General features: G+C 36.0%; 1 protein-coding gene across 1 annotated transcript in view; it reads right to left on the bottom strand.

The window, feature by feature from the left end:
* ZNF385B (zinc finger protein 385B) overlaps positions 1-23,867 on the bottom strand; it is a 311,754-nt gene that overhangs the window by 26,382 nt on the left and 261,505 nt on the right. Inside the window, exon 4 of the mRNA XM_007450729.1 lies at positions 3,907-4,069. Within this exon, the coding sequence (XP_007450791.1) occupies positions 3,907-4,069 (163 nt within the window). The remainder of the gene's footprint in view (positions 1-3,906; positions 4,070-23,867) is intronic.

Below are 23,867 nucleotides of genomic sequence, written 5' to 3' on the forward strand. Positions count from 1 at the left end.
ACGTTTAATTCTACTCCAACTTCTAAAAAGTGAATAGGACAGCTATCCTGCCTGAAATAAAACATATTTAATTTTTTTTCAATCATGTGGTCAGAACTTCTTATAATAAATGAAATTCCTGTTACTGTAGTTTAAACTCATTTTGTTTACTGACTTGAGAGGGAGAAAAAAGGAAAGCTTTCCATGATACCCTAAACTTTTTATATCTGACAGCTCCATTATAGCAAATTTCTTTGGACTGCACAGATCCAGTTACAACATGATCTAAATTATGTCTCCAAATGCATCATAAAAAAGTGGTTGTCCCAGTTGCTAAAATAGGAGGTAAAAAGGCTTTTCTATCAATAGCTCTTGGAAGATTGTTAGGCCACTTCTTAGAATAAATAATCTGTGCTCTCAAGGAGCAAAGCGAGGTCATCTGTGGCTCGCACGCTCCTTGCCAGATACTCTGAAATCACACTCTTCCTTGACTGATGTTCAGTGGATCCCAGGATGCTGTACTCCCAGAAGCTCCCTGCCTTAACATCTGGCTATTTCCTGTTCCTCAGGATTTGCCCTCATTGAACAATACTCTTGCTAAGTTACTGATGCTAAAGAATGAGAATGGAAATTGAATTAGTCAATCCTATGGATGTAGTGAATGACTGGATTTTGAAATCTGGTAGCTGAGACATCAAGTTACTAACATTTACTTTTCACTCAACTATCTCAGAATCACATAGATATTGCTTAAGCCCACTTGATAGGAGCACTTCATTCAGAAGAAAAAGGCCAGTGCTAGGGAATTTCAGTCTCTTAAGAACTGTCAATCAACCATGACTTTTCACTGTGACTATTACTCTAATTTTTGTCTGACTCCTTAGAGGCAGTGCTGTCTGAAATAAAACACTTCAGTTAATTAAGTACCACAGTTCTTCCTCTTCCCTCCCGCTTCCCTCTACATCCCACCTAGACTGTTTATGAAGGACTGGTCTTCGTGTCTCCTAACTTCTAAAATGGGGTTTTAAAGGAAATCAAAACAAGTTACCAAAAAGTTTTATGACTCTGACAAAGCTGTGGGAGCTTTTTAAGGATTTAGAAATAGGTGGTTAACAACTGGTTATGTATTACATTGTTTAGACCAGATATCCCATCTGGGCAAAACTTCTAATTTTCTAACTTGAAAATTCTACAAAACATGTGTGAAAAAAAAAAAGAAGAAAGAAAAAAACATGTGAATTCTTGCTTAAAAGCTGACGTTCAGTTGAAAGTGACAAAAAACCATGTATCTATTTAGCAAATACGACCCACTTTGTTTTTAAATAGTGCCATCTTTCAACAGCTTTGGTATTGCTTTTATAGATATAAAAGGACGAACAAAATATTTCATTAGTATTAATATTTAAAATATGGAGAAACAAAAAAGTAATTTGAATGACCTAATCAATGTATTGCCAAACAATTTATACAGATTTGAGTAAGGAAAATGGAAAAATGAGGTAACCCAACTACAGGTAGTTTGCGTTACTCCTAGTCCAAGTCTGGACAGGGACATGGTGACTGAGGTCAATACTGTTAGACCATAGGTACTTTGCGGGGTGGATAGGGAAGTGTCAGAGGAAGCAGAGGACGCTGGATTAAAGACCATCACATAGCTACTGGGAAAGAGACTCTGTGGTTGAGATTTGTTTTCCGCTCTCCCCACTCTCATCTCCTAGGGTTCTTCTAGATCTCAGTTCTCTTTCCTTGTTTATACCACTGCTGTACTTGACCCTGGTGTGTTTCTATTGCCCACTAGCCAAACACAATTGTTTGTAAAGTCTCTTTCACTTGAGCATTCACTAGCATTTGAGAGTCAGAATAAAAGTCTTGAGTCGTTGAACTTTATTTTAACATGCTCATTGGGCGTCTTGTAGATTTAAGGTATGTTGTGATTCCGACCCAGCCCCTTTATTTGGATTTTCTATTTCTGTACTGCTCTTTTCTTGGGTCTACTTGCTAATTGTTGACTTTTTTTCTCTTCCTTTCCTCTTCTTCTACACCTTGCCTTCTCCCTTTAATAATCTTCTGTTCGTTCACTGATTCTTCTCTCATTGATCCTTTTCTATTTGCATTTTGAACACTTTTTTCCCCTCATTAATTTTAATTTCATCTACTACGCCTGGAGCAAACCCAGTCTTCAAATAATAGTAATATATATTATAATATAACTTAATGGGAGCATTGAGCACATGCAATAGCAATGCAGGAATTCTTACAGCACCTTCCCACTGTGCTATTAGCTCGAGACACAAAATAAGCAGAAAGAATGGAGTGACACTAACCTCCACTGTTTTATCATTTTGCTTATAAGTACTTCTGTTGGTAAAGAGCATAATTCAGGTAATAAAATCTGACAGAGTACTATTTCATAGAGGCAACAATATCCTGCAGAAAATGAAACTAGGCGGGAAGTCAGGAGGTGATGGCTCCTGTTCTTCCAAACACTGGGTAACCTTGAGCAAATAACGGCTGCAATGTGGACCTCGCCTTGGTTTGCTACTTTATAAACTGGAGATAATATTTGACCCTAATATCTGATAGATCTGGGTTAAAGATTAATTTGCTAATATACGTAAAAAGCCTTTGTTCTTTAGAAGGGGAAAAGTGCAATGTAATAATTCAGTATTTATTATCTGTTCATCAGATAACATGATTTAGTGATTCTATTGCACAAAGAACAAAAGCCTTTATCGCCAAGTTTGGGTCAGCCCACTCACTCTAGGCTGCAGAGCCTTGGGAACCAGCATCTGTGGGACCTCATCAATAGTGGTCACTTCTTACATAGTCTCTCTTTGTCTAACCAGGCTTTTCTGAATCTTCCTCTTACAAATGGATCTGTGCTTCTCCGAAGGCCCTGGGCAACCACAGGAAAGCGTTCTTAAGTCTCTTCCTCAAATTCTACAATGACTTGGAAAGCAGAAGAGAATAAGACAAGAAGTGTGTGTCTTTGTGTTTCCAACAACAGAAAGGTCCCTAAGGAGAGAATCAAACATAAGAAAAAGGGATCTATTCTCTTAGTCACTGTTCCTCAGTTAGTCACTGCAACAAGGTGACTTACCCATCTTGGGTCCTGATGGGCGGACGTGAATGTGTGAAAGCCTATTAAACACCCAATTTCATGGCATACCTGCTGGAAAAATAAATTTTTTCTCTTCTTCCTGAATCAGTTTGAACCTACTCAGAAAACCTGCTGATCCACTGGGACTATGAAATACTCTGCTTAAGAGGCACTTCCACTAGTAGCCCATTTCCAATTTATAAAGTTCTTCTGTTAGTCAGTTCATAACCGTGAAAAGTTCCTTTAAAATCTTTGAGTTCATTTGTAACTCTGAGGAGAACTCTATGAATATCCTGAAGAATCAAATCTCTTACTATTGAACACATTTCCAGATTCACTTAATAACGCCGCTCTCTCAGAAAACTTTACCTTTTTGCCCTTCTACTCCCTGTTACTGGGGTTAAGAAAATATGAAAATGTCTGTTAATAAACAAATTTAAGGATTCCTTCACTGAAAAAGTCCATAGCAAAAACCAAATGTAAAATGAATAGAGAGGAATAACAAACTCAGTATTTTAGATCCATTTCTTGATTTTTGTCTAAACACAATGTGACCAAGAAGCCTCCACTTATTTTCATGCATATATACTTATATATATTTACACACACACATATACACTTAAATGTATATATTTAACAACATGGAATGGTAACCTATCAAATGCTTAGATTCTGTGCAAACACATAACCCTTCCTGTGAAGGGAACGTATTAATATTATAAAAACAAATCATGGAGAGTAACATGCAACAGCAGAGGGGAGGATGGGGTGAGGCCAGAGGACCAGGAGGAACACAAAGAATGTAAAGAACAAAAAGTGTCATTGACCTGATTTGTCAGAGTTGTTGCCTGTGATTGGAGTGATGGAGCAGCTGGGATTAGCCTTTGCGCTGTCCTTGGAAGAAACCATTTTGGGTTTATTTTTCGTTGCCTCTAGTGCTTTGACCTTCTTGGCATGTTTACTTCCTTTGTAGTGGGCCTCGGCCTGGCTCTACAAAGGAGAACAAATCAGGCTCATTTTTCTGCTACTTACAAACAGCACAATGGATGATCATGCAGGAAAAAAATACATTCAATCATAGGCACCACAGACATTTACAGCTCAGCACTCAACTATGTTTTTGGCATTTAATGAATAGTAGACCGGTGTCTAAGCGTTTTTTGCATATTGAAACCTTCTATACAACACAGATGATCTGTGTCTTTCAAAACCAGACATTATACGAGTGGACAACAGGGTCAGGACAAAATTGGGGCGAAGGTGAACTTTGTCATTAGTGCCCTCCCACCACTGCCCATCGGGGTTACTTGTCAAACGTTTGGCTGGCAGCAAGCCGCTTTGAGTGTCCTACCCGGGCGTGTCCTTCCACAGCCACTCAGTTTCGTTTCCCTTCAGCTACAAATCTGTCTTCCCTGCACCTACGTTCCTCTTGGCTCTGCTCTGAGAGCAAGTGATGTGACAAAGCAACCTGCTAGTGAGTGGAAATGGCACTACATTTTGGAGTTATCTACACGCGCTTCATGTGTCATTTTGATGATTCCAGTTCTAAGAATACACGATATTAGCCACAAAGGAGGTAGGGACAATGCTTGTTTCTGTTCTCAAATGTGATTCTGAAGTCAAAGCAGTTAGTATTACATTCACTTATACAACAAGCATAGGTGAAACTATGACTTCAGTACTAGATCAAAAGAAAGAAAAGCGATCAAGGCAAGTGAATATTAAAAATTTTCAAAAGACAAAAACAAATTACAGCAAAACAAGAAAACATTTAGTCAATAAGCTGACATTTGGAAAATTCCCCTCTGCCTAAAGAATAAGGATTTTATCTTTTTGGGAACTAGTATAATGAACATCTTAACAAAAGAATCTAAGTATACTTGCTTCAATTTCATTTTTAATAGACCCTGAAAATATAAACAAACTAAAACATATATTATATGGTATATTAGCGTAGTTATAAAGGTGAAGAGGATGATAAATCTGTCATATAAAATGAGTTTCTGTTAGAGGATTTCTAAAATAATAATAACTTTTCTTCTTGCATCAGTTTCCCGTATATACACCTGTATTTGTTTGAAGATGATTATACTGATATTTTCATCCATTTTCCTCAACAAGTAGAATACAGGTGGTATGTATGTGTGTGTGCATGTGTGCATGTAGGTAGGAGTGGCAATGGACAAAAGGAGCCAGGTTTTAATTCTACATTTCAATTAAAGACATGTGACTTTCCTAGCACATAACCCCAATCACCCAAGGTCAACAGACTTTTATTGACTGTACACAGTCCCTAACTTCCTGAATATCTTTCCGTAAATATTGTTTTAGACCACCATCGACTTATCATGGCTCTTGGTTCGTTTGCTCAAGGACTTCTCATGCTGTTCTCTGTCAAGTTGAAACACAAACCCAATCCCAAGAGAGGAGAAAAGTGTAACATTATTTTGAGTCTTATCACCCTCTGAGAATGGTTAAATCCAGCAAATATAGTTGGGTAGATATAAATTAAGAAAATATACAAATAAAAATTTTAAAATTGATAACATGAAGAAATAATAATAATGGGTGATATTACTGAGGCTCTGACAAGAACAGCTCGAAATGTAATACATGTTTCTCTCATGTAAGCTTCACAGTGCCCTGTGAGGCAGGTACAGATAGAAAACTGGGCACGAGAAGCTAAACAACTCATCCAAGGCCACACACATAGGTGGAGAAGCCATTATGGGGATCTGAAATGCTTATGTGTATACTCCTATTTAACTGTATACCCGCACATTAGACATATACGTACTCACACTAAGTAAACAATATAATTTTATTAGAAGTAAAACATTACACAAAAATTACACACAAAGAAAGCACACTGCTTTTCATGACTCAGTGAAGGATTATATTTTAACAGAAGTTTCTATGAGTAGGGAATACCTTCTTAATTCATAGGAAATATACCAGTAGAGTACATTAGGCTTGATCCTTCTGTTGAGAAGCTAAGAAAGGCCCACTTCTTAGGTATGTAACAATTTCTACAAGATATCAGTAGACCTAATAATTCATCTTTCCAAGTATACTAAACAGTGAGATGTTACTTTAGTGAGCTTTGGCTAAATAAACATATAGTTCTCTAAATAAAACCTCCTAGCACAAGATGAGCAGAGTGTCATTTCCTCATTACTATTTCCTGGCATCACTGCAGAAAGTTAACAGTATCAATTAGCACTTGGGATAAAGAGCCAGCTGAGTGACACTCACTGGATGCCAAGTTGGAAAGAGCTCTCCAGAGCCATGATTCACTTTCCTTTTGAGTTCTGAGGCATTGAGAAAAGCGAAACAAGGCTTCTTTAGCCTCTACTGACTACTGTTTGGGAAAGATCTGGAATTAAGATAGTGGCAGACACCACTCATTCACACTTGGCATCTTTCCAGTTACCCTGTGGTATTCTTGGTAGTAGCACTATGCTGTCCTCAGTACTGTATCTGAGGTGTCAACAGCTTCTAAATCCTGGGCAAATCTTCAAGTGAAACAGAGACACTGTTAAAATAGTAACATGATTAACCTGCCTTCGTTATCTGGGAATCTCCTTAATTGAGGAATGAAAGAAACAAGGACAAGAGCCAGAAAACCAAGGAACCAGGCAACACAATCAAGCCCAATCAACGATGGTTCTTGTATCACTTCTGAGACACTTGGTTAACCAAACAGACTTATAATATTTTACACCTCCGTGACTAGTCAGCAGACACCTATTTGTCTAGCACTAATGGTCTGCTTTCTGATTTCCTCCCAAAAGTGCTGCTATACACCCCAAACTGGCAGTGATCAAAGAAACCCCTTGCCAAGAATTGCCAGAATTAGAGAGCTGCCCAAACCACCATATTGACCTCCACACGGGAATTCATTGGTATCTAAGTTTTTCTTTCAGCGGTCACTCCAGTAGCTACCTGACCACCCACTGGTAGAGGAATAGCTTTGACAGGAAATGACATTTTGGAATTTTCTCTTCCATTCATCCCCATCTTTGTTACTAAAGCCCCTCACTTTCCAAAATCCTGTACATCTTTCAGGACCCTACTGGTCCAAATAAAAAAGATAAATAATGAGATAATGTATTACTTTACAAATAAAAATGCAATAATGAGCAATTCTATAATTCACTGAGCTCCCATTTCTGTTTTTTACCTTATTTCTATTTTGGACTTCAGAGAGGTGGATAGGATCTGAAACAAGATGTTAAAGTGTGTTTACTTTGTATAGAAAGAACAGTCCAAACCCAAACTGGCAAGTGGCTGGGATAGAGTAATGTCACTGGAGAAAGTTCTCAGTATTTATTTACCAATGGACCCAATCTTTTTGCATCTTAAAAAGTAATTGGAACTGTTCCCTTAATTACAGAAAGTGTATCATTAAAACTATTGGCATCTGTTTTTTTGAGATGTTAGATTTCAATGTGTTAAGCAGTGTTAGATGGGAAAGAGCAGAGGTCAGTTACTTTTCAGATAAAAAGTATATACTCTATATACTAAAATGCCAAATAAAACAGATGTCAAACAAACTACCATAAAACAGGCTAAACTAACAAGGGGGAAACCTGATTATTTATTTCACAAAGAATTATTTAGCACCTGCCATGTGCTAGACATTGTGAAAGATTAAAAACAAAGACCCCTATTCAGAAGAATGGTAGTTGGAAGAAAAGACAGACATGCAAATAACTATAACCCAAAGCAGAGAGTAAAACTGTAAAATGGAAGGTAAACTGGTACAAAGAAGTATGGGAGTCAGAGGAGAGGTAAATTTCTGCAGATTGGAGGGGGATCCTGGAAGCTTCATGGGAAAGGAACATCAGAGCTGAGCCCTGCTTCGGGGGCAGGGTGTTGAAGGGTCAGTGTGCAGGGGGAGGCATTTCAGGTAGAGGGACCCGCATGTGCCAAGGCAGTGAAATCCTATGAATTATGCAGTGTTTCCTGGGCACATCTGCTTTTCAGTATCACTAGAACACAGACATATAAAAGGAACAACAGGGAAAGCCTGCTGCATCATGCTACCTCAAACATTATTGTCCCGTGTAAAACAGAAAACATATCATAGTGTTCTACAAAGGTTCTACTTGTAGGCATCTTTTCTATAGATGGTTATAAGAAAGATGTTGCTTTTACATCACAGATTTTATCCTCTGCTCCAAACTATAATCCTATAGTCAAAGGACAACTAAATTATTTATATAGAAGATTTAATCATTTGAGATAAAAGCATGGCACTTAAAATACCATAGTTAAACATACTAGAAACAAACTAGAGATTACTGAGTAATAGCTAAATAATTACTTGAATCTTTGCTTTAACATAAGGCTACATTCAACTCTTAAAATGCTTTTTGCATATGTTTGTCGCAGTGATAAGATCACACACTCTCAGAGACAAAGCTACAACATAAACATAAGATGCACCCAAGAGAAAGGCTTACTTAATCCAAAGATAAGTCTTTCTGCTGATATTTGCAATGTTAAGGCCTGCAATATCAGTAATGACATACTACTGGCTTTGATATCACTTCGTTCAATCCTCATCTACTGGGATCTGTTGAAAACAAAGTCCAGACAAAATTATAACCGTTAGGAGATTTTCAGTTCAAAAAGACACAATGTCTTTGCTAATTTATAATTTACAGCTAAGTGAAACACTCCAGGTTGCTATGGCCTGTCCAGGGTTGCCACACTGTACAACTGTGTGCGTGGGGAGCACCACTCACATATGGTTTAATGTGAATGGTGTCGTCTGGATTCCTTCAAGGCCAGAGTTCTGGCCATGGCATTTCATATTTACTGGCTTTGGAACATGTATGTATAAAACCCATCAACTCCAAATCTTTCTATATTACTAAAGAGAAAAGTGGTGACTCCAGGAAGAAAATAAGTACACTTTAGACTCTGATTCTCTTTGGGCCCAATTCAGATTCTATCAAATATCATGAAACAGAAGTAGAGTGCTTGGGTTGTTGCTGCTTCAAAATGTCCCTATGTGAATACATGAATGTTACACATATATGTGTTCATGATATCAAAAATTTTCCATGTAGGCAAATTAAGTCATTTCTTAAAATGCTACTATTTTTGATGGGCCTCAAGGTAGTTTTTCAAAAGCAGCTTATTAGTCAGCTAAGAGTCTTGATGTTCATGCTTCTGGTGCTTGATTCATTGGAATTACTTTACACATTGAAACATGGCGAAGCTATAAATGGACCTAACAGCTATAACAGAATTTACATGGTGAATTAAAAAAGTATGGCAGTTTGAGTTTAAAAATCACCTGGAAGAGAGCAAAAATTGGCTTTAAAAAAAAATGCTTTAGCTTTGTGACCTCCTAGAGGGGTAGGATAGGGAGGGTGGGAGGGAGGGAGACGCAAGAGGGAAGAGATATGGGGATATATGTATATGTATAATTGATTCACCTTGTTATAAAGGAGAAACTAACACACCATTGTAAAGCAATTATACTCCAATAAAGATGTTAAAGTTTTAATATTTTAAATAAAATTGTTTCTTGTAAAGTTCCAAGTGAACAAAATTTTGCCTCATTTTCTCAGTGAGTTTTATATTTCAATTATTTGAGTGTGGATTATTAAATTTTAGATTATTCCCAGCAATCTAAGGTTCTGCCTCTGGATATCCAACTATACCCTATATTCCCAGTTTATGGCTGAGTAGAATGGGAAATAAAAGAGACAGTTATTTGAGCTTGACTATATCAACTGTGATCTGAACCCCAAATCCTTTCATATGTTGAATTCTCTCCTCCTGTTACCTCCTTTTTTTTTCAAATTAGGCCATAATTTAAAATTATCTCCTTTTAAAAATAATCATATATATGTGTCAAGGTAAAGTTCATCCCAGAAAATTAATTTTTTAATTCTATTCATGAATACTGTAAATTATAGAGACTGTATTTTGAAAAACATTTTTCCCCCATCAACCTAATGGAAGTAGGTTTATGTGAATTTTTTTCAATGTAGATAATGGATAATAAAACGAGTCTTATTTAATGTCATAATTTCTTTAACATCATCACAATTTAGTTAAGAATTCAGCAAAAAAGTATCTTGAGATGTTTACCCTAAGAAAATAAGACTGCTTACTTCTCTATTGCATTTACATTACACCTTTTTTTTTTTTTTTTTTTTTTTTTTTTGCGGTACGGGGACCTCTTACTGTTGTGGCCTCTCCCGTTGGGGAGCACAGGCTCCGGACGCGGCTCACGGGCGCAGCCGCTCCGCGGCATGTGGGATCTTCCCGGACCGGGGCACGAACCCGTGTCCCCTGCATCGGCAGGCGGACTCTCAACCACTGCGCCACCAGGGAAGCCCACATTACAGCTTTTGAAAGGTATATTTACTTTGTCTTCTGGGCTGGGAGTCAATTTAATGATAAGGTGTGTGCAAACTCCTAGTAGGTGCACTAGAGTTTAACAGAGGCAAGATGAATTAAATGAACCCTGGAAAAATATGCCCTCTCCCAAACTGTAAGGGGAGCAAATCATGAACTTCACCCAGAATGTACTGATAAACCATATTCTCTAAGTTATTACCCTCACATGGGAACATAGTGTTCTGTACACTAACATAATCTTGAATACGTAATAATGGGAACATTTATAAGTTATGAAAATATCTAATTTTCTCAAAGAATTACGCATATGGGACCTAATGTGTTAGAACTTCTAAATCTTAAGAACTTTTATGAAACACATGGATATCATCTTTTATTTTTATAATACATTATAAAACATTAAGGCTTTGTTAATAATTACTTAATATTCTTGAGTCACTTATTTTATGATTTTCCCAAAAGTATTCAAAATTATCCACCTCTCTCAAATTAATTTCAAATTTTATATTAAACTGGGACATTTTAGTTAATAATTCTCCACTACCTTGAAATATAAAGAAGAGTTTATAGTGATTTCACAGTTACATACCAAGTTCCTAAAGTGTTTGAGAGTGCTGCTATCTTTCAGTGGGGAAGTGGACTGGCATAGTGTGCTTACTAAGAGCGATTTTTTGTTACTCAGTGATAAGTAATGCAATATAATTCAAGTCTCTGCATTAACGCTGTGACTCTACAGCTAACTAATTCAAGTCTTCTGATGGTCTTTTAAATTAGGCTCCCAGGCTTCTACACATTAATTTTTAATCAGTCTAGAAGGTATTACATTTACTTCCATTTCCATATTAAAGAAATTTACATAAATGATACAAAATAAATCTAAAATTAGAATTTGCATTGTGTCTCCTTATATTTGATATATAATATCCTTACTGTAGACAAGAGTGGCAAAGTAACTTTGAAAGAGTTGAAGAATGGCTTTAGTAATGTTTTATATATGTTTAATATATTATTTATTTAGCATTACTCATTTGAAAATCTCTTTTACGAAATAGATTTTTGTAAAACTCCTACCCCAAAGCACTAAACCAATTTTTGAAAACCCAGCAGATATTTTATAATTCAAACTTAAGTGAAATATGTAAATGTGAAAATTAATACCATACCCTTTCAAAACATACAAATATAAGTAAGAGAAAATAATAAAACTGTACCTCATCAGTAGTCACTTAGCTAACCTGAGTCATGTTAAGGCTATCTTTACATTAAAGTACCAGATTCAACTAGAAGTTTCCATTGCAGATTAGTCTGGTCAACCTTCCTCACATATAAAAAATTGGTCTGGAGGAAAAACTAATATGAAAATGCCCATAATTTTGATTCACCCATAAATACCAAAATATTTCAATATTATCAGTGAATGCTAAGTGGCCTTTCAGTTTCTGATTCCAAGTAGTATTGTTCTAAAAGTTCTACTCCAATTAGAGTCACAACAAAGGTTGTTCATATATGAAAAGATCAATGTGAACTCTGTCTTACTCATCTTTGAGTCTTCTGAAGCACCTATTATATGGTATAGACTCAATAAAAAGTTTTTGAATTATATATATATAGGATAGAGTAAGTAAAATCTTCTAAAAATAGGAATTTAATGCTGGGAGTCTATTCATTCTTCCATTCAACAAATATTTATTGAATACGTATTACGATCCAGGCATCATTCCAAGTGTTGTGGGATGCAGGTCTTACATTCTAGTATGGGGACACAAACAATAAAATACAGATTTATATATATTTTACGGTAGTTAAGTGTTAAGCGATACATTTATGAATATGTTAGGTGGTGCTATAAAAAAATAAGGAAAAGTAAGGAGGATAGACAATGATGGGGTGGGTGTCATTTTAGGTATTAAGGAAAGTTTCTGTTGAGGAGGCATTTGCACTGAGACCTGAATTAAGTGAGGGAGTTAACCAGGTAAATACCTGGGAGAAGAGCCTTTAAGGTCCAGGGAACTGCAAATGGCTGTTCTAAGGATTTTGACTTTTATTCTGAGAAGATGGGAAATCTCAGCAGTGCTCTGAACAGAGAAGCAACCTTGTTTGACTTTTGTTTATAAAATGATGGCTCTGGTTACTGTGTGGAGAACAAGCTGTGTGTGTATGGTGGGGCAGTTGCCAATGAGGCAAAGTGGGAAAGGAGGCTGTTACAGTCATCCAGGCAAGAGCTGCAAAGAGTTCAAAATAAAATCCCACTGAAGGATCAGAAAGGCTTTAAAAGATGAGTTTCTACTCTAGTATAACCAATAGTTATAATATTTGGAATATCTGCAATTTTTGAACTTGAATCAACAATGATCTCTACAGAATTTCATTTCTGTCTAATTACCTATTACTTTTGTTTCTTTTAAATTTAAATTGTATTTATTTTTTATCCAGGTAATATAATCACACAGTCGAAACGTATAAAACAAAAGAGCGTACATAGTGAAAAGTCCACCTCTCAGACTTCGCAACTAGTTCTTGTTACTTTTTGTGTATCCTGCCAGAGATAATTTACATGCCTATCAAGCAAATATATATGTACGTGTGTATTTTCCCCTTCTTCCATTTTTAGACAGATGCCTACATACCACATATGTTGTTTTGTATTTTGCTTTTTCTCTTCAGCAACAGATCTTAGAGATTTTTTTAAAACTAGCAATTAGAAAGTTTTCTAATTTTAAACTGGGTGTGTATATTTACTCCATTATATGAATGAACCATAATTTATTTCAACCGTATGTTATTGATGGATATATAGGTTGTTTTTCAAAGTTGTGCTGTCACCCCTGATGCAAAAATAGACATTAGATGATTCAAATGATTATTTTTCTTCTTTTTTACAACGAAAAATGATTTTAAAGTGCTTTTATTGAATTAAAGCAGACATTTAAAAATATCCTAATTAGTTTCCATGCCCTGATTTGTCATTATGGATATATTATAGTTATATGTCTTCCTAAACATATTTCTGGGAATCAGGCAACAAAATGTGCACACACCCCTGCCTTGGGCTTAATAAAATTGTATGAAAATTTGAGAAAAGAAAGGGCCTTGAGACGGGCCTTCAATAATGGAAGGGATTTCAAAGACAAGAGATATACACTCTCATTAAGGAGAGGACTATAAGAAAGAAGTATTTGGCAAAACCAATTTTTGTTTAGGGAAATGTGAATAACCCAGTTTGAGTGAAATGTGGGTGTGTATGGAGTAGGAATGGAAGAAAAGATTAGAAAGACAAGTGCCTTATTATTTAGGCCTTAAATACCAGATAGTGGGAAGACAGTTAACAATAACATACTTAATTAGGTAGGTAATGAGAAGCCATTGAGGGCTTTTGTTCTAGTACACTCTGATCCAGCTAAGACCTACAAAAAGGAAAAAAAAAGACAGTAGAGTAACTAGAAGGTTCTTACCACAGCAAGTCAAAGAGTAATGGCGTTCTTAAACACACAGATTTCAAATTTCAGGGGGCTATACAAACCAAAAGCCAGAGCTTTCATAGAAAAGGAGCTATTCCTCCTATTAAGCAAGTCTCTATCTAGATATTCTGTTCCTTTTTGCCTTTCCCAGTGTCTATTACCCTTTCTCTTTTTTAACATTTATACTCAACTCCCCCTTTCCAAATCAAATCCTTATCATTGATGTTTAAACAAGCCCTGATCTCCCCAACCCAAAAGAAACCATCCCTCAAGCTACATTCAAGCCTAGCTTTTCACCCTTTCAGCTTCCTTTCACAGACTAATCTGGTCAATTAATTGTATGCACATCTCCAATTTCTCTTCTCTAATCTGGTCCACCTCAATCCACTGAAACAGACATCACCAAGACACCAATGCCTTAAGTCCTAAAACTAAGAACACCTTTTATTTCTCATCTTGCTTGACCAATCAGGGGTACGTGACCCTGCTGATCTCTTGCTTCTTCCGGAAGGCACTTTTCCACAGGCTCTTTCCAAGGTTGATGTTCCCCCACCTACATTTCCGAACCACGTGCAGCCTCATCTTCACCTGCCCAGTCACTGAATTGTTGACATATTCCAAGGCACAGTTTTAAGCCTTCTTGTCTTCTCACTCCAAACTTTCCTGTCTACTCTGTGTTCAGTTTCACCCACATAACTTTCCCAGCCACCTCTATACTGATAATTTCCTGGTTTCTACCTCTCTAGTCCAGATCTCTCCCCTGAGCTCCAGACTCATAATATCCACTTGGATATCTCAAAGCACCTTAAACATAAGTTCAAAACCAAACTCCTTGTATCATTTGTCTCTGCTTTGCTGCCAAAATTACCTAGTCTTCCTTCTAGCATTCCCTTTCTGCTAATAGCACCACTCTACCTCTATTGTAAGAGCCAAATCTAGGGATCATTCTCATTGTCACACGCTACCTCCACCCTCACATTCAATCACTAAGTCCTACAGATTTTACCTCCTAGATATTTCTCTAATCAAGACAATTCTTTATATCTCAACCACAACCATCTTGGTCCAAAGTGCCATCATCTTTTACCTGGGCTGATGCAACAGGCTCTTTAGCGATCACCCAAAGGCCCCTCCTGCTTGGTTACAATCCATTCTCCACATGGCGGCCAAAGTGATATTTAAAAAATGGAAACCTGAACATATCATTCCTCTGCTTAAAATCCTTGACATCTTTTCACTGCTCTTGGTTTAAAATCTAAAATCATCATATTCAAGACCTATATGTCCTACTCCCTACCTACCCCTAGTTTCATTTGGTAGCAGGCTCTTTATTTTTTCTTGGAGGAACTGAAAGAAAGTGTGGCTGGAGTATAAGTACAGTGCTAGCCTTTTGCACATGCCTAAAATATAATACTATCTCTTTTCTCTTTTCCTAGTTAATTCCTATTCATCCTTTAGAACACAGCTCAAACATTACATCCTTAAGAAGCCTTCCATGATCCCCCAGACTAGGCCACCTCCTAACTTTTTGGATTCTTTTCTTTATAGCACTTCTCACAATTTAAAAATTATTAAATTTTATAATAACATGATGAATGTTTGTCCTCCCCCCACTAGACAATAATATTCGTTAAGGCTTGTACCTGTAAGATTTTTGCTCTTCACTGTACCTCTTGCACTTAGTACACTGCCTGAAACATCTTGACATTTGATAAACACTGATTACATGGGTGAATAAATGAATGGAGAAAGAGTTTTTATTACTTGACAACAGAATTAAAATAAGGGTAGAGGAAGAAAAAATAATTGGAGTTCCCTCTAGAAGTTTCAGGCCCAAATAACAGGGAGAATGGTAAAATGCAGTTGTGGTGGGGTGAGGAAATTTTGCAGAGGAAAATGAGAATTCAGTTTGGTTATCTATTTAGGCTGCTCATGAGATACACAGTGGAGAGGTTCAACAAACAATTGAAAACACAAGTGATGGCTGAGAAAAGAGGCTGGGGCTGGAGACATCTATTTTGTAACCACATTATGAGATGATAGATGAAACCCTGGGGATGGATGAGATTCTTGATGAATTAAGAATAGAGAGGAGAAAACCCATTTTGAGGAAAGAATCTTGAGAAACAGCTATATTCAACAGGTTAAGATGAGGAAGAGAAATCAGCAGAGGATACAGAAAAGAGGCCATCAGAAAAGCTGGATATACAGAGTAATACAACAGAGGTCAAGGGAAGTGAAAATTCCAAAGGAAAAATAATTAAAAATACATACACACAACTATATTTCTTATTGAAGTATAACAACATCTTAAATGCTAAAATACTTTTTTTGTAATATCAAAACAACCTCATAAAATAACTGGAAAATAATATGAGGTCTTTGTGTCCTGGAAGAATATTTGATAATGTTGCAAATGTTGCAGAGGAAGCATAGTGGTAGCCATGTCTGTGGAAATAAGGGGCCTATTTATAGCTACTACTCCAAGGAAAATTATGAGGAATGCAGAAAAATAGCGAGAACACAGCAACCAGAAAGACTGCAAACACAACGTCAGGTTACAAAAACTACTCTGAATTCAATAACAAAAATGGTGACAAATAGTTACCATTTATTGTTTGCTGTGTACCAGGCACTGCACTAAGTACATTACAGACAGCATCGCATTTAATCCTCATAAAAGCATATGAGGCAGGTATTATTATTAGTCCAAGTCTACAGAGACTCTGAAAAGTTAAGTAACTGTCCAATACCACACTGCCAGAAATGGAAGACCCTGGATTCCAATCCAAGATTAAAAGATTAGGCTCTTAATCACTGCACCTTCGAAGCAAGTCCCAAGCCCAGGGTCCAAACAGCCTTCACCATGGAAGATCCAAAACAGAATAGGCTCTCTCCCTTATCCCCTCTGGTAAAAGATAGTCTTCATTTCCTTAGACAGGATGATCTGGAGGTGAAAAAAGGTCTCGGGAGGTGAACTGTAAAGTCATATAAGTTATAGTTTTCATTGTAGAGAATGGATTCAGTGATTCCCAACCAATCCTTGGGTTGCATAAATTAAAGTAAAAAAAAAAAATCCTCTTTAGGACCATGTATTCAATCAGTAAATAAGTGTGCTAGGCACTGCGGGGGGGGGGACAGTAATGCACAAAGCATATTCAGTCCTTGAGCCAACAATTGTGCATGTGTGTGTGTGCGTGCGTGTGTGTGTATTAGAAACATATATTAAATAGTTATATAAATAAGGTATCTTTACAAACTGTGATATATTTCATGGAGGAAAATTATTGGGTGTTATAAAATTTATTCTTGGGAGTGGGGCTAGTTTACACTAGGGAGTCTGGACAAGCTCCTGTGAGGAAGAGACACAAAACGTGAGACCTGCAGGAGGAGTAGAGACTAGACTGAAAGGGAGCGGGGAGGAGTAGCTTGGCAGCTTTATCAAAATAAAAGAAAGGCATTGTGGCTGAAGGCTAGCTAATAATGGAGCGAGTGACAAGAACTGGACTAGAGATGTGCATACTGGTTAGAAACCTGTATTTTGAGGATGGTAAGTGACCAAGAGAGTGAAGATTTTGGTATCAAGAGTGACCATAATCAAATAAGTACCTCCTACTTCCTGCAAATTCCTGACTGACTTCTGCCTATGATGAGAAGCAGTGGACTGAAGCAAGGGTCACCAGTTGGTATGAGTTTTGGGGTCTGGCTGCTTGATCCATCTCTGTGGAATGAGCAGATTCCTAACAGACCAATTGCTCAGCTATTGGAAAAACAATTCTTATATACAGTGGGTCACTCACCTGTCTATCAAGATAGCCCCAGGTCAGAACACAAAATCAGTGATTTATGGATCATTCAGTCAATTTGATCAGTGCAGATAATTAAATTGGATAAGTCATCCCTCAAAACAATGCTTCTTTGGCCTGAAATATAAAACCTAGATACCATGTAAGTTAAAACACTTGACTCAAAAGATTTACTGGGATAATGCTAACCGAGTCGCAGAAAATCATTTGCTTTAAAAAAAGAGAATGGTATTAGATATTACTAAATGATTATAATTTCAGAAAAACCTCAACAATGTGGACTAATTTGGGTACAGGGCACAAGGAAATGGTAAAAAAAAGTTGAAAAAGTTGAACATTTTTGAAGAAATGCAGTTAGTTACCAGAGATTCTTAGGTGATGTGTTAAAACATATAAGAATTATTTTAAATTATATTATCACTTGTATTTTAATCATTGCCCTTAAAGTGCTTACGTAAGCTTGAAAAAATTGGTTCTGTTGGTATTCTAAATCTCTATGCTTCAACCTCCTTTGCAACACTCATTTGCATTATCTTCGAAGAAAGAATTTGGACCAAACAAAAGTACAATTCAGCCCATACCTGAATTACCACAAATCCCTAATTAATGTCATCCAAATTAATAAGAATTTACTGCATTTATAAAAATGGAAACTTATGCAAAAGACAATTATTCCATGTCTATATCTTTACAAAACTAGCTTGAAGAGAATGCCTTTCAGATATTCAAATTTTGTATTTTTTAATCTACATCTGCACAGTTAGTAATTCTATTCTGGCATTTTACAAATATAGGCATCCATCATTTCCTCAACATTTACAGATGTTAATGAATATCCCCTTTTATAACCATCTGTGTAAATGTACAAATTAAATCTTAAAAAGAGATTGTTGGTATTTTTAGATTAAAAGTGCATATAGGGCATTTTGTTGGCTTACACAATTTAAATTACAAAACTATAACAAATAACCTAAGTACCCCTTTAATGAGTCTTTTCTTTCCCATTCCTCTCAAATGATATAAGAAAAAGCCCCAAATTCATGACATGAACAAATAAATCATCACATAAAAGGACTCCATAGGTGTTTCTCAAATGATATAGAATGTTATTTCTTTCCAGAGCAAAAACTAGGTCACCTCAAGCTCACAGGTCAGAGATAATGAAAGCTACATTTCAGAGAACATTCAGTGGGCATTATTAAAGATAAAAAGGAAACTATTTGGTGATTACAAGTTTAAGTCAGCATAACGGTATCTCCATACTAAATGTAACATGTATTTAAAGTAGCACTGGGATTCCTATTAATGGAATAACAAATGTCTGTGGTATACTGAAGGGGAGGGTGGAGATGTCCACTTCAGTACCGGAAACAAGGGGCTGCACTATGTGTAGATAATTTAAAAACACTAATAAAACTGACTAAAAATAGGGCTGCTTTTTATTATGATTACAGGCTGGCAATTCTAAGGTTAGAAATAAAATACTCCTCCCTGAAAAAAAATTTGTTGGTCTAAGTTTTAAACAATTGTTGTGATTACAGTGAATTTTAATAATATATACGTAAACTTGAAATTAGCATATCTTTTTTACTTATCTTTTAATTAACTACATGGAAGTTAATATAGAGAACTTGCTATATCATCAAACTCCCAATTCACAATGACTCTGCTACAACTACTCATTTTGAAAGTAAGTTCCTAATGGTTAAGAATCGTTTAAGTTCGTTTCAGATGCAGTCAGTTTGCAAACTCGGTGCCCCTAATATTCTAGCATTTCAGTAGTTGATCTGAAATAAAGAATGATAGCACAGCGACTGTAAAGACAAAACAGAACTTGAAATACTTCAATTCTCTCATTTTAGATGACTGATTAGAATTTTTATTTGTGTTTAAACTTTAAGAGTGAGACAGTGCCAACTGTGAGGTGTATTATTCTTGTTTGATAAATATAAATTTTAGCTTATACATGACGGATTTTACTGACTTTGGTTAACAGCTTTGAAATTGAAATTTATGCTTCTTTTTAGGCTGTTCTGTGCTTTAAAACTAAGGAGTGAAGAAGAAAATATCAGTGGTACAATTTAGTAGGTATATAAATTGTATCTTTTATATAATTTTGATTTTATTAAAATTTACTTATTTGTTACTGTAATGTTATTATTCATTACTGTGATAGAATAATATGTAGGTTTACATTTTTTCTCATTTACAAATACATTAATGTAATTAAAAAGGATCAATCCTTTCCTTTTTTGTACTGTAATATTAGGGGTATAGTAATTATATTAAAACTTTAATAAAGTCTCTGAATTTCTTTCTTGGCTTTTCTTACTATTCATGTAATTTCATAATTATTTCTGAAAATGACTTTCTCCTATAGAGGGGATGTTAAAAATGATCTGCTCTTGGTGTCAGAAATATTAGGTATGCCACTGATAAGAGCTGAAATACACTTCTATCTGAAGGAAATACAAATTAATAAAAGTTGAATCATATTCTCAGCCCCCAAAAGTCAGAAACTAAACAGAGTGAAGAATTCTTGGGAGCTCCTGTTCACCAGATGTCTCCTGAGAAGTGAATACAACATTTGTTTTCCATGTGCCCTAGAAGACAGAATTAAAGTGAGGGGGGAAACAATTTTTCTTTCTTTCTTTTTTTTTTTTAAATAAAGATTTAGGTAAGATGAAATACTAAAAATGATTAAATCCTGGAACATGTTGCCAAAGGAAGCTGTGGAACATTTCACTCTGAGGGAATGGAAGATTCAGTCATCTCAACCATCCTCCTAAGTGATCCTGGTTTCAGGTATGCAGACACACAAAAGTTTGCATAATTTTATGCAGTTCATGGACCCCCTGCAGCCTATCCATAGACCACATCCTCAAGAAGCTCTGTTTGTTTCAGCTCTAGCACTTAATAATTCTTTAATTCTCTCGCCGTCAAATGCTGACCATCTCTCAAGCCTTTCACAGTTTTACTTCTTTCTTGAACCTCTGTACAAATACAGAGCTAATATATGTGGAGAGTATCTAATATAGAGCCTGGCAGAAGAACAGGCATCTGTCAAATGCTAGCTTTCTGATCATGATAATTCTAGCCCATGTGCCGTCTGCTTTCCTAAATTTATTTTACCCTACAGCAGGGTAGTTTAATATAAGTAATAACAGTAATACTGTTCTTCACATCACACAGTTGAGCAATGTTTCTAAGTGTATTAGTTTTTTTCCCCTAGCTAGATAATCAGGTCTATGAGGGTAAGGAACCTGTCTTATATTTCCTGAATCTTCCTTTCTAGGCAGGAACTATTTTGACACTCTTTTCCTGTCCCTGGCTAAGTTGACAGCTTCTTTACTCCCCTTGAAGAATTCACATTGATCAGCAACACTGTTTTTCCAATAAAGTTTCCCAGCTTGAAATCTTAGAAATTGGCTAAAGCAGTACTCCTTCATATGCTGTCCTCTCCCCCATGATAAGCCATGCCTCATAAAGTGCCTTTTGGCCAGTCAGGCCCTCCTGCCCCCCTAAAAAAACCCAAAACTCATCTTTATGCTGACCGACCATATCTAAAGTTCTCTGGCCTCCCGGGGCAAATGCTGTCCCTTTATTCAAAAAGCTGCTTGAGAGATGAAAGTAGTTAAAAGTTATCTCTTTTGCAAGATGTTCTAACTGTATTAAATCAGCCTCTTGCTTGAAAGCAACGGAGCAGGCACGATTACTTCTTGTTGCATCCAGCTTTTTTGTTTTGTTTTTGTCTTACATAAGTAATACTTTTTTTCTTGCTGTAAAGGTTGTGAAAATTATAGCCAATTGACCACTCAAGCATACAAAATAAAAGATAAGTTATGGGAAACCAAACATGTACTAAATAAAGCCTGAATACAAACTTTAAACCAGGAACTAATCATTCAGGAAACCTACAGGTGTTCAGCCTAGAAATTCTACCTAATTGTATGTTGCATAAATTTTTAGCTGAAGAACCCAAACCACAAAAATTGAGTGAAACATGATCTTATTGTTAAGGATTCCACACTCAGTCTTAACTAGAGAAATCCATACCAAACAAAAAGGAAAAATACACAAGACTTCAACAGTCCTCCCCAACCCCAAAGTGGGAAGATGACAAAAATCACAACAAAATGACCTGAAAATCCTTTCAGGAATCTTTTAATTTTGTCTAAAAGAGTTACTAACACAGGAAAAAAAGACCACCCATAATATTTTTAAAAAGGTGTTACTAATATTTGATCAGCAAACCAATATTTAATGGAAATGTACCAAAGCTTGCAGTACTGATCAATAGATGCTTAATGGTTTTCTGTTGAGAACATATTCTGATACGGGAGGGTGGATTTTGCATTTACATTTACTGTTCTTCACATCACATTAGACGGGTCATCCTAACTTTGAATATTATTAAACACATATAAATAGCTAAAGTAATATGTCATGTGAGGCATCTATGTGTTTTAAGAAAAGCCCCAAATGATTGAATTATGTGTTGTATAACTTCCCCATTAGTTAAATATAGGATCTGATGAGTCTTTATAAGGAATAATGCTCACTTTTTTAAAACTTTACTTTTATCCTAATCTTCACTTTCTTTCAGTGGTGAATTTAAAATTAGTCCTAAATTATCAAATACCCACTTAAAATAAGGTTGTTCTGAGAAAGACTGTGACATTCTGGTAATGTTATAGTGCTAATTTAAGGCAATTTTAAAAAAATTTAATAAGGAACTACTATATGCTTCAGAAAGGCAGACTAAATTTTTTAAAGACCTTTCTTAAACAGCAGCTATTGAAGCCAACTTTTAGCTCGGTATGTTCCTTTTCCCTGTAACCACACTATATTTCTGTCATGTTGAAGCAGAAAATGTTCATCATTTTGTCAGCTCTGCCTGCAAAGCAGAGAATTACCTTCCCAAGCTCCTGAGATTTATGCTTTTAATTACCTGCTATCTGCATACCTAATAATCAATATAAATAGTCTTATTTATGGGAAAAATGTAAAATGTTTGACAAAAGCAGACTATCATTTTCTAGATTTCCATTTAATGCTATTGATTCTTTGTATCATCAGTACCTTTTTTCTTAACAGAATCAGTTGGTATTTCAAACTTACAAAATTATTCATTTATCTAATAATTTGTACTGCTTAGCAGCAGATGTAAACTTTACAGCTAGCTTTCACTTCCCAACCCAGCAATGAGAGTATTATCACAGTGGTATTTCTTTATTCAATGATCAGCTGCAGAATTCAGTCTGAGTATGACTTTCTCCAAATCCCTTCATCATGAACTCACTTTTTAGTGAGGACCAATTTCCATGGCTTATTTCATTTCTGAATGAGAGGTCAATATTAGCATAGGTGAATCTTATCAGGCTAGGTACCAGTATTCTTAAAATTCTGCATCTCACATTTTATCAGCATCAATTCTTAAAAAAAAAACAAAAACCCCAACAAATTACACATATATACTTATATGTAACTGTGTGTACACAATTTATATACAACTATATAAATATAAATATAGTATAAATTAATAGACTAAAGGAGCTGCTATCTACCTCAAGGGTTTCAAGAGAAATACAGTAGGTATGTGTGGGTAGCAGGCAGTGATTGTATATGTATATGTGAGAGGAGGGAAGAGTTAAGTTGATCTGTAGACCTCACATGTGTAGATACTTGTTGGACATATCTTACAGTGGTGATGTGAGGAGGGCCAAATATTAGAAGATGACTGTTCAAGGTTTTTCTTGACATGTCAGTTATCAAAGGTGATGTCTGAAAATTCAGGAAATAAAGTATAAAGTTTTGTAAACATTATGTTGGTTAGAGTTTCAAATACTATTTTCAATATACTTTTTAAAAAATTTACCTTCTAGGGGCTTTTCAAGGGAAAAGTGCCTCAGAATTCAAAGCAATGGATCCAGTTATTAACCTAAAAAAGCTTAATAAAGACACTATGTCCATGAGAGAAAGGAAAAATAGTGTATTTGTTGTACTTTTGTGCCCGAGAAAGAGGAAGAGGGGGGAAAACAGAAGAGCTAGAGGAGAGGGAGAAGGGAAGAGAAGATAGAGAACACAGGAAGGAGGAACATGATGGCTTAGTAGAAGGGAACACGTTTTGATAGGGAA

The sequence above is a fragment of the Lipotes vexillifer genome, unplaced genomic scaffold (genome assembly GCF_000442215.2).
Source record: "Lipotes vexillifer unplaced genomic scaffold, Lipotes_vexillifer_v1.1 scaffold29, whole genome shotgun sequence".
NCBI lineage: Eukaryota > Metazoa > Chordata > Mammalia > Artiodactyla > Lipotidae > Lipotes > Lipotes vexillifer.